General features: G+C 38.6%; 1 protein-coding gene across 4 annotated transcripts; it reads left to right on the top strand.

Moving 5' to 3' along the window:
• The first annotated feature begins 768 nt into the window (after positions 1–768).
• Positions 769–5,120, top strand: spaca6 (sperm acrosome associated 6). 4 transcript variants are annotated; one of them, XM_085918728.1, is made up of 9 exons: positions 1,065–1,902; positions 2,371–2,448; positions 2,653–2,724; positions 2,929–2,949; positions 3,019–3,090; positions 3,424–3,527; positions 3,619–3,775; positions 4,561–4,732; positions 4,830–5,120. In XM_085918728.1, exons 1-9 carry the CDS (start codon positions 1,707–1,709, stop codon positions 4,888–4,890), a joined length of 933 nt encoding a protein of 310 aa, XP_085774854.1. In that variant the 5' UTR covers positions 1,065–1,706; the 3' UTR covers positions 4,891–5,120. The 4 variants fall into 4 exon arrangements, with proteins under 4 accessions (XP_085774855.1, XP_085774853.1, XP_085774854.1 ...); XM_085918729.1 differs by lacking the exons at positions 1,065–1,902; positions 4,561–4,732; positions 4,830–5,120 and adding exons at positions 769–1,037; positions 3,886–4,550; XM_085918727.1 differs by lacking the exons at positions 4,561–4,732; positions 4,830–5,120 and adding an exon at positions 3,886–4,550 and having other exon boundaries at positions 1,048–1,902.
• Positions 5,121–12,290: the final 7,170 nt, after the last annotated feature.

Below are 12,290 nucleotides of genomic sequence, written 5' to 3'. Positions count from 1 at the left end.
GCTGCCACCAAGAACGTGCTTGGATTTCTTTGCTCCTCCTGGAAGACCCGTTAGACATCATGGCCTTATTTATTTCTCTGAAGCGTTCTTACCGACATGCTTCCTACTTCATCCACCTCCCTCACGTCAGATACATCACATTACCCCCCCACCCCACACCCGCCCCCTTTTGTAGAAACCCATCTTCAGCTCTGCAGTAAAACTGGTGCATTGAGGTATACCGGAGAAGACAAAAGACGCAAGGAATGCACCCTTTGTAATGACCCATGTGGAGCCATGCTTCATTAAGCGAAAAAATATGCCGACTTTTAAAAGATTACACTCGATGAGGGGAGGAAAATCAAATTGGGCTTGCTTATTTGTGTGTTGCTCGAGATGGCCAACACAGTACTCCACACACGGGTTGAACTGTGAGAAGCAGGATAATGCCATTTGTCATTCAAACATAAGAAGAAAAAGGAAAAAGCTTATCATTTGTAATTGGCCATCTGAATTGTCCCCTTGTCGTTTCTCAAATTGCAGATGAATGCAACCCTGTACTTGACTTGACTGAAGTTGTGTTTATGGAGCTGAAAGTGTCAGGATCCGGGAAGTATTTCTCTTATCCACAGGAGGGCAGCAGAGAGCAGAGTGGCGGAGGACCCACAGGTGTGGCTGTTCCCCACAGGTATGGTTGATCAGGCTCGTTAGGGGAAGGCTTTTAAGGAGCGTGCTTCCAGCGGCTCGTCGCCTGAGTGCCTATGTGATCTCCTCTACGGCTGTGCCTTTAGCAATTATCCAAGTCAACCCTACTCTTCTACGCTGCGTCTCCGGTCTGGCTGTTCGATCTTTGCCTTGTTTTCCACGAACTCTGACTCTTTGTTGTTCCCTTCAACCTCTTGGGTCCATCTCCATGGACCTCCGACCATCTCCAGTCTGCTCAGACCAAACCGCTCACGCTCCACCATCACAGCTTCAAATGTGGCCATCAAATGTGGCCATCAAATGTGGCCATCAAATGTGGCCATCAAATGTGGCCATCAAATGTGGCTGACTAAGTAAGTACAAACTCAGAGCAGGTTGCACTTGTTTGAGTCAAGAAAAGTATAAGCCTGCTAACTAAAGAGAGCAACAGCTGTGTGTACATATTTTTATTATTTTTTATTGACTTTAATATCAATCAATGTGTAAATGAACATTGCTATATATTTCCACCATGCATTAGTTTCACATACGCTGTGCTGCGTTACTCTTTATGACCACAAGAGTGCAGCCTTGTGTCTCGTGACAAAAGCAAAACTTTTCAAATGGTAATTAATAGGTTTCATATTTGAGTAATAGTCAAATGGCCTGTCGTGTTTTTATTTGCACCTCAGCTTTATGTTCCTTCTCTTTTTTTTCATTTATTTGCACTGAGGTTTTTATGTGGTTATAGTTGGTGCTATTTCCATAGGTGGTTGTGTTGAGCTGAATCTCCGGAGGCCCTTTCTTTTATTAACTGTAACCTTGATTCCGTTACAGAGACTTAAGATTTCCCCCAAAGGGCGAAGAAAACGATTATAAGTATTATACTCTATACTAAGAAAACGTTTATAGTATTATACTTGATACGATCTATTGATACAAACTTGTGACGTCACGGTGACGACACAATGGAGTTAACGTGCGTATAAGTCTCATATTATTGGATTTGCCAACATTTGAATGTACAAGAATATTCTTCAAAAATGTACACAGCGGCTTTGTGCCTTTTGTTTCTACGTGTGTTGAGTGCCCATTTCGAGACGAATGCGGGCTGCGCAAAATGCTTAGTAGGATATACATTTATGGGTCAAGCGTGTGGAAAAACCAAAAACGTGCAGAATTGCTTCAAACATTTTAATGTGTTTGACAGTGCCGAAGTGATCCAAGCCAGCAGAGTCGGTATGGACTCCATTTCAAATACTTACACGATCTAATATCTAATGCAGGGGTACAAAAATATGAGTTACAGTATAGTCATGAACAAAAAGGAAATTATGGATTCTGTCATAATTGTGAGTATTTTTGGTGGAGGCAGGGCTCTTTCGAATAGGAAAAAATATTATTTAATACTTATTTTTCCTTCTGCTATCAAATGAAAATGCATTTAATTATGCTGTTTGTCACAATATGTCAACGGCAGATATCAACAAATACTTTTTATTTTTTATTGGACAAATTAAATGACGTGGTTTTTTTGACAGCCACACTTTTAGCCTCCATCGTGCTTCACAACATGAGCTTGTGTTTATTTTATGATTATACAATAATAATTATTGATTGTGACATGTCTTTGGATGGGGCCAATATTTGCTAACACCTTTCACAAATAATCTTTGGGCGCCACTGTTTGTCTGTGTATGTAAACAGCGAGAAACCAGGAGACCGAACTGAAGGCGATGTTGAAGACGATGCTGGATGCCCTGCTTAAGAAGACAGTACAAATTGGTAAAGATAGCTAGGCTGGTATCATACAGTACTGCTCCTTTTGTAAATACAATTTTTAACAGTACCCCCAAATGACAATTAATTCTGCTCCAAAATGACATTAATATAGCAGAGCAATAAAATTTCATTTTGTTAATTGCATATACTGTAATTACAGAGTGACACTGGCATTGCAGTGAGTGTGTGTGTGTTCGTTCCTCTCAGACGATCAATTTATAGCAGAGCTGAAGAAAGTAGCAGACAATTTCATCGCTGAAGCCTACAAACTGCCTCGAGGTGAGACACGGTCTCCTCTCCTTCCATTCATCTTTTCATCCATAGTGATGCCCATATTGAGTCATTCTAGCTCCCTCTGATCTCTGTACTCTCACTGTAATAGGCTAGTTATGTTATCACCATTTTTCACGCACTGTGGAGAAAACAAGAACCTCGTGAGTGTCTGGTCGTAATCCCAGTAATCAGTTTTTTTTTCCCTTTCAGGCGAATGCAACCCTCCATGTGGTTAGTGTGAACATCTTCTCGAAACATTGCACAGGGCCTCATGACATTTAGAATATTTCAATCCATCAGGGTACCAGGACGGCACGTACAACTGTACTTTATGCAGGCTCGAATCCTGCAATCTTCCTCTTGACTGTCCAGGTGAGAAGAGGACAAATAAAAGAATGTCGCAAACCGCATTTGACGCATCCTTACATAAGTCTGATTTCACGCTCCCAAGCATCCTTGTTCCTGAAAACTCTCTGCTTTTGATCCTTGAAATGCTCTCGGTGCCAAGTCGGGATTTTCAGAAAGCAACTTGAGGCGAGGTTCTTTATCCCACACACTATCGTTTTCAATTTAAGATGCTTTATGCAAGGTGACAGTTGGCTTCGACACACTCCGCTATCATGTCACCCCCCCCGTACAGAACGACTCACTTCCACTCTTCCCCCTTCAAAGGTGACATCTTGTGTGTGCTTTTGTCTTTTTCAGTCGATAACAAAAGTGTGGAAGAGGGCAAGCCAATCCAACTGTTGTGCGAGCCGGCGTTTAAATTACCCCCAAAAACTGAAAACATCTGGAGGTTTGCAGATTTCGTAAGTGTCATCTCTGCTATGACTTACTCACAGCCGCCGCAGTTAAGAACAACACAATAGAAGACATGACACAAAATGAAACTGCTGTTAGGTGAAGACTCAGGCTGTCGAGATGTTTGAAGACGTGGTTGAAGGAAATGACAATTTATTCGCCATCTCATCGGCTACAAAGGACCATCAGGGAACCTACCAGTGTGAGATCATCGCTGATAAAGCATCTCTTGTCAGGATTTACTACTATCTCACAGGTAGAAGGAACACATGACATGAGATACCGATCTGTGAATAGCCAATGTGATTGCATAATATTACCGTATTGGCCCGAATGTAAGACGCTATTTTTTTTGCATTGAAATAGGACTGAAAGAGTGGGAGTCGTCTTACGTTCGGGGTTTAGACATTATAGCCATTCACAACGCTAGATGGCGCCAGATATCTTCAAAGCGAGTGCTGAACTTAACTCCCCAGGCCAAAGTCACGGAGAAGAAAGCGAGATCTCAGCTACTCAAGTTTAAACCAGTTTGCATTATTTTATTGCAATGTTTTTCCTTATTCAGATTTGTTTCCAAACTACAGTTAGACTTTACTTTTATTGCAAATTTGTTGTTTTATCACAATAGATTGGTTTATTTACATTTCAAAAACCAGATGCCATTCATTTACAAATGATTGCACTTTAGTTTACATATTTAAACGTTCAGATATTACAATGTGATAGACAGTTTTTGCATGATTTGAATGAAGCAAAATAACATGCTTTTTCTCTCGGATATATTAATATAATCATTTGTTTCAGATGTACTGTAATTATTTGCTGTATAAAAATTAAATTTAATGTTCATAAATATTTTTTGCAAACTCAAGTCTTGAAAAAGAGAGGGGTCATCTTATATTTGGCCCAATACGGTGGTAATAATAATGATACCCACCCACGGGTATTATTATTATTATTATCTTATCTTTTGACTTTTACGTGATGGCAGGGACGCTGCATCATCTCTTTGTGTTCCATTTTCCACTGTTTCTTCTCAAGTGATTCCCAACAATGTGAAGGGCCATTCCGAGCTGGAGAAGATATTTGAGCTGTCTCTGCTGCCTGGAGAGAATTTACAAACTGATTCACCTCCCCCCCCTCAGCAACTCTCAATTGTGCTAATCAGCTTCTGCTTTACATCTTTGCTGCTCCTCTTCGGTCTCACCTTGGGGTAAGATCAGGTTCTTTGCATACTATATATACTTATCTTTGAATGGGTTACTTTTTCTGAGTTGTCGGATCCTAATTGTTATCATTGCCATTTCCAGGGCTTTCTTTTTGTGGAACACAAGTGGCAGTGAACGCACCACACAAAAAGAAGCAACGTGATCTTGAAAGATTCAAGTAACAATTTTGGATTGACATCTTTTATTTTGAACAAATGAAATACACAAAGATTACCGAGCTTCCCGTTTGCTATCCGCCAAAATCCCTTTTTCATTTCCTCATTTGACACTGATTCATTCCACTTGTTGGATGCTATTACCTGGTGTCATCTGCAAAATTGATGAGTTTTTGTGTAGTAGTTACTTTGCACATCATATATATATATATATATATATATATATATATATATATATACACGATGCCGTTATGCTTTGCTCTTTATATATAAAAAAAGAATAATAAAAAAAAAAGAATCAAGGCCATGGTTGGTTTCTTCTTTTCACCGCTAGAGGGCAAGAGAGACTAGTTTAAGGAGCAGCGTCCACTTGAGGGGTGGTTCTGGTTTTAACATTATTATTGATAGTGATGATGATAGAAATAGTGCATTCAATTATATTGAATTAAATTATTAATTTATATTGAATTACATTGAATTAAATTGTCAATTGTCAATTTGGAATTGTCAATTGAATTGAATTATGAATTGAATTGAATTATTCTAACATGCACGGATTGCAAGTGTGGCTCCTCCACAATTTAAACCTAGGAAAACTCTTATAACTGATTTCATTTATACCTGTCTGTAGTTTTGTTTTCAGTTTTGTTAATTGAGAAGACTGTGGAAGATGTTCTTGATCCTTGTAGTTACTCATTTGGCCACGGGGAGACAGTACTAAGCGAATAATCACCTCTGTACACACCCCTGGGAAGAAAAGGTCATCAGTGAGCATTGGCATTTGAACCTTGCTGCGATTATCTCGCTCGGACTGTCTCTTGTTCGAATACATTTCAGAAGAAGTGTAGTACTTGATGCACACTTTGAGAATAATGTGTATATGCTGAAGTTGATAGAATAGCGCCTTTGTGATGAAAGCCTCACCTCCAAACACTTGATGTGTCAGAAGCCCTTTATGGTTAGGTCAAGAGATATTGAGAAATATCCAAGTTACAGAAGTCCTTAAAAACGCTGAGTTAAAAACAACCTGATTGGAATAAATAAAAAAAATTGTTGCGCATTTTTTTTCTTTGCATTTTTCATTGCATTTTTTCCCCCCCAGTGACCAACAATGAAAATATGACATAACTAACAATAAAACAACTGACTCAAAAAGACTTACTGTGAATCGCTTGGTTTAATAAACTCTGTTTGTGATTTTGTTTATGTCCTGTGAAGGTCATCAAGGTGGTAAAAGTAGATAATGCTCTGCCTAAGCAAGAAAAAGAAGTTTTGTATTTTTATACTTTGTGATGCATTGAAAACCTTTGAACAATGAAACAAGGTCTTGCTTACGTTGGTTGGAAGCCTCCATCTGGATTGATTTGCAATGTGACGTTTACAAACAGTCCTGTGGTTACAGTCACTGAATGTTGAGAGGAATTAAAATCACTCGTGCTTTTGATGACAACCCCGTTTCAAAGTTTTGAAGAACATTTTGTTTTGTTCCAAGGCTGGCAAGGAAACAAAATGCACCCGTGCAAGGTGGTTCCAGGTCCTCGGGGGAGACTTGGCATGTTTGCTCTCTGCGCTACTGAATGACGTACATCTTGACTCTTATTATTATTTTTTTTTGCAAAAAAATGACGAGTTCAGCAAATGTGTACTGACAGAAACGAAACCCAACGTGTTGTTTGTTGCTTAGCCCACTAATTGTGAGACAAATGGAAAAGGTGGCAACACAGCTTGTGAAAAGGTTATCTCGCGTTCTCAAGCACTGATAATGTCAAGATAAAATATGATGGTGAGGAAAGCTCTCGCTCTCTGTAGACTTGTCCTTTTAAAGCTCTTCATCGATGGCTAACTTATAGAAAAGATACATTATATGGCTTTAACTGCCTGCCATTATGTAATGTAACTATCTGCCACATGAATATAACCATAGTGCTAACGTGACACTTTTAAAATGAGTTTGACACGATTGCCCTACATGTTCCCTTGTGCATGGTTGAGCATGGTGGGGTGTTCCACTCACAAAGGTTATATTCGTGTCAATAGAAAATGCTGTAAAATGGAAAGATATTACAAATGTGTATTTATCTTGGGTTTTTGTTGTTAAGATGACTCACAAATCAAACTTCAAATTAATGAAGATAACAAAAGGTTATTTCATGTTCCACCCATGTCCACTTGCTTATATTACATAAGCTTTGTGTGTGCGTGTGTCAAGGTTGGAACATTAGAAGCATGGATGGCTCCCACACCCCGTGACTTTTGTCTCTGTAATGTCTTACTTTAACCACTACTGGCCTTTTTTTTTTTTTTTTTTTTACACATCCCAAACATTCTCACATTACATTCTTTGTGTATCCACACTCCTGTTTAGTCGCAAATGTCAAGAAATGATAAAGCCAATACATTAAAAAAAAATAATAATAATCTTAGTCTTCCCTTCTGTTGTGTACAATCTTGATTATCTGCGCAATCAAAGTTTTGTGTCAAGTAGATTAAACCATTAACTTGACTCAATAAGAAAAATTGGCATTTGGATGGCAAGCAATGGATTCCAGCAGTGTTACAGGTCAAGTCCTTTTAGTTCTTTATTTTCTTTTTCTCCAGATGCCGCTCCTTAGCCTTCAATGTGTCCTGATATTGACACCCTCTGTTCTCATTTAGCTGGTCCAGTTTTTCAACCAGGAAGGTTGTGAGTCATAATTGTGCACTTAAAATGTAGCATTATTATATCATATACATATATACATATACATTACATAAAATACGCAGCATTATTTGCTACATTGAAAATACGAAACCGGTACAGAAAATAGATGGATGGATGTGTCAGAAATGTTCCAGGACTTGCGGCGCAAAAGCTTTATTTCAAATTTTGACTTATCTCCTTTAATGTTAGCAAAGAGATCCTGCGGCGTTGACTTGAGATGATGTTTGTACAATTTGGTCTCTGATTAAAAACATGATTTTTCCCCAAACGAATCCAAATGTATTCATTCCCCATATGTTTCATTCTACATAAAATATAAAGAATGCCTTGTCATCAAGTGAGGCCTCCAGTGAGGATGAAGTTTCTTAGCTCCTGATTTTGGGGGGAAAAAAAAAATATATATATATATATATATATATATATATATAAAAACAATGTTTCAAAGCAAGTAAGAAAGGGATGGCATGTTTGTACTTTTCATGGTCCAGGATGTTAAGAAACCTCAAGCATAAACTAACCACCCGTGAAGATGTGATCATGTACTTGGCAGGTCAGCACATTAAATCATCAAGATATGGGTCACTGTCAAATGAAAAAGATTGCATCTGGTTTTGCGTCAGAGGAAATCACTTTAATTGTTATGTTACTGGTAATACTGTACCAAGGAAAAATGTTTTTGTTTTGCTTGAAATGTTTCGAAATACTTGCTATTAACTATATTTACAGGGCTGCTCTTTATTTAGAGGTGTCAAGCTCATTTTTGTCACATTCATAGTCTCCCTCGAATACAGTACAGGCTACATAAGAAACTAATGACTAATTTGTTTTGAAATCAGATATGAGTAAAAACTTTTCAAATAGTTTCCAAAAGATGAATGGTAATAGAAATCGTCAGTCATATCTCACGGTTTTTTTTTAGACATGAAAATAATTTGTAATTTTAGCAATGACACAAAGTCGATGCAAAATAAGTCTTCGTGGTTCCACATAAAAAGATATGGCGGGCCGTATCTGGCTCCTTTGACACGTATGATTTAAAAGATCGTTTGTTGAATTGATTTTATCGAGGCCTGCATATCGTAATATATGCAGCACAGCGTAAGTATGGTTTAGCATGTCTGCCTCACACGTGTGGTACTGTGTTCAAATCTCAGCTCTGCCCTGTGTGGAGTTTACATGGTGCTCAGGTTTTCTCCAGATAGTCTGTCTTCTTCACATTGTCCAACTAGGTTCACTGAAGACAGTCTAAACTGTCTAGCGATGTGAATGTACGTATGAACGGGGCTGTTAGTCTTTATGTGCCCTACAATTGGCTGGTCACTGGTCCGGTAAATACCAGGCTTTGAAAAAGAAATTCAGGACAGGCAACTCGGCGCCATGACTCCAATCAATAAAAAGTGGGTTTACAAAATTGGAGTGGAGATGTACAATAATATGACTAAGACATTCGCTTAGATTCGATTCTAAAACACAAAAGTCTAGCAGTTCCGACTTAAAAATGACAAAAGGATGCAAAAAAAATGATTGGAAAGTAGTAAAAAAATGACAATGGATTCATTGAGTTTATCAGGGATACTAAAGTATCCCCCCCAAAAAAGTAATAATAATAATAATCTGTGTGCCCTGCAATTGGCTGGCAACCAGTTCAGGGTGTCCCCCGCCTGCTACCCGATGACTGCTGGGATAGGCTCCGCCACGCCCGCGACTCCCGTGGGGACAAAGCGGTTCAGAAAATGGATGGATGGATGGATAATAATAATCCAGTGCAGCACGGGTTAGCATGTCGGCCTCAATGGATTTATTGAATTTATCAGGGTATACTAAAGTACCAAAAAAAAAATAATAAATAATACGGTGGAGCACGGGTCAGCCTGTCTGCCTCACAGTGCAACACGTGCGCTACCCTCATGAGGAGAAACTGTTCAGAATGGATTGATAAATATAAAGTAGCAACACGTGACGTATATTTCATTGTATTTCACCAACTTATACCAGCTTTAATTTTTTCTTGTCAAGTGCAACTATAATTTGATTTAAATTCTCAAATCCATGTTGAAATTGTTCTACGATAATCTGATGTATGCAAATACCTCATTCCACCATTTTTTTTTCTTCATCGTTTTGAAGCTCTTTGAATTTTACTGCCAGGGTTCCATTTCTTGCGTTTAATTGATTAAACTCTGGGCTTTCTTCTCGTGTCATGCCAAGTATCTGCTCTTGTCTCAATGATGGTGCAGTGTGAGTGTGAGCGGACTGCGCGAATCTTTAAAAAGGAGTAGTAAACTTCTAAATATAGTCAGACATGACTCAACGCCTCATCGTGACGTTTCACCGACATTGCTTGGACCTTTTCCACTGGTATTCTCCATTGCCCTGGTAACCACAAATGCATTGTAGCGTCAGAGCAGGAGGTGTCAACTCTATGCATGTAATCAAGAACATCTGAATGTACTTTGGTCTTCTCCACCCATATTGATATTATGACAGGGTGTAAATTCAAAGTCATTCAATAAAAAAAGGTTTAGAGAGAGTCATAAGTCTTTCTATTGATTGGAGATTTCTTGTGTACAAGTCTATCTTTCATACGTGTCCTAGAAAGCACCCACTTTTGTTTTGGTTCAAACTGCCATGCATTTATCATTGTTGTAAATATGTCATCGACATATTTTCAGTCTTTTAGTCGTCTTGCGTGGCAACTCAATTGTTAGGTTGTGTTTTTCCAAAGGATCCTTTTAATGGGGGACAATGTGGGGAAAAGTCCCCGGGTTATCCTTTTGTGTTGAATCTTTAATGACGAGCGTTCAGCCTTTTAATGACTGTGTCCTCATGAGAACTCAAACTCAGAGCCTGGATTACGTACGTATTCATTGAACATCACAGGAACATCGAAAGTTGAAGACAGTCGTTAGTGTGACACAACAAATAATCGATTCCAGGGTTAAACTGTTTACAATGGAGTTCTGTTTCTACGGTGACAGTCATTTAAAATGGGACTTTGGCAATCTCCAATTTGCAAAGGGATTATTATGTAATTAACTTTTGCTAATGCAATCGCAAAATTATATAAACATTTCGAGGTCAATGTCAAAATAAATCAATCACATTAAAACTGTTAAGTATGGCATTTAACTGTACGAGAACACCCTGGAAGATCGCTCTCAAACTCAAGGCCCGAGTGCCTTTTTATGTGGCTCGACTTTGTCATTACTAGAATTACAAATTGTCTTGACTTTTTAAAAATAGAGATATTGCGAGCAATTTTTATTACCATTCATCTTTTGGAAACTATTTGAACAGGTTTTACTGGTCTCTCATTTCAAAACTAGTTATTCATTAGTTTGTTTTGTAGCCTATACTGTAAATAATATAAGGCGTTGACAGTCATAATGGCCCTCCGAGGGAAACTATGACTTACCATGCGGCCCGCGACAAAAATGAGTTTGACTCCCCTGCTGCTGAACATTTTTGCAATGTTTATGTTCATTCAAATGTAAAGATAAAGTAACAATTGATTACGTTTCAAACCCGAGCTCAGACTTTCTTGTGTGGAGGTTCCATTTTCTGCCTGTACTTATGTTGCTTTTCTCAGATTAATCTGATGTTAAGTGAAGACTCAAAATTGTCTTTTGGTGAAAAGATGAATAGCAGCCCACCCCTAACCCAGACAGACTCCACTGGGCATACATAATCTGACATTTGATTTTCAGTTTTTGCTGATGGCCAATTTGGTTGCTACCGAAGCGGAAGCAGGCAAGGAGTATTTTGGCAGCTCTTGTTAATGCTGAAGTAGTTAGGCGTGGTGTAATGTGGAACGCGCCAGGGGGATGGTTGTTACAAAGTGATGGTGCGATTTTTGAAAAGAAAAACTCATATAGTTGAAAAAAGATTGCAAAAGCCAGCTCGTTAGCGTTGGTTGAAATGCTCTCCTCCCTCCCTTACCTGTTACGGAGACAGCTATCAGACCCAGACAAACTTTTTTTCCCCTTTCACTAACTATTATCTGCTCTGAGCATGAAAATTCCACGATCAGAGTGACCAAAATTACCACTCTAATCAGTATTATCATAAGATTTCCAACAGAAATGTAAACAAAACAATTAAAGCTTTTCTTTTTTTCATGCAAATAAAATATCGAAATTTCAGAAAGCTTTTGTGATGTTCTATATGATTTCATTATTATGTATGCAGGACCCTAGCTTTGTAATAAAGTTTGAGTGGTGTACAATTAGAGGTGGAGTGGACACAAATGATTCAAAAGATTTGACTTCTTGACCCCTGCACCGTTTTGTTTTTTTTTGGAGGGGAGGGGGTTCCCATGCATTCTCTGCATAGAGGCAAATTATCTTGATTTTCCATCAGCTGTCCTGTAAAAAAATAAAATTGAATACGCCCACACACTGGTCGTGTCCTTTTTGTAGGTGAAAAAAATATCACCATCATAAGGGCTGGGTTCTGCTGAGTTTTTTTTTTTAGCACTGTAATATGTGGGTGTGACTTTTTTCTCAGTCGTCTGAGTCGCATCATTGCCAGCCGTTGTTGACTTCCTTCCTCTTGTCTTTGCTGCTGTGCTGATGGGAAAAGCCAAAAGATAGCAATAGCTCACATCCAGACAACACAAAGACTAACGGGAAATTAAGTACAAATTTATTTTGCAATAAAATATTACATGCAGTTCCACTAGTCTAA

This window comes from Syngnathus leptorhynchus, chromosome 8 (assembly GCF_054491065.1).
Source record: "Syngnathus leptorhynchus isolate UIUO chromosome 8, UIUO_Slep, whole genome shotgun sequence".
NCBI classification, from domain to species: Eukaryota; Metazoa; Chordata; class Actinopteri; order Syngnathiformes; family Syngnathidae; genus Syngnathus; species Syngnathus leptorhynchus.
Note: the sequence above shows the minus strand (reverse complement) of the source record. Positions and strands in the feature narration are given on the sequence as shown.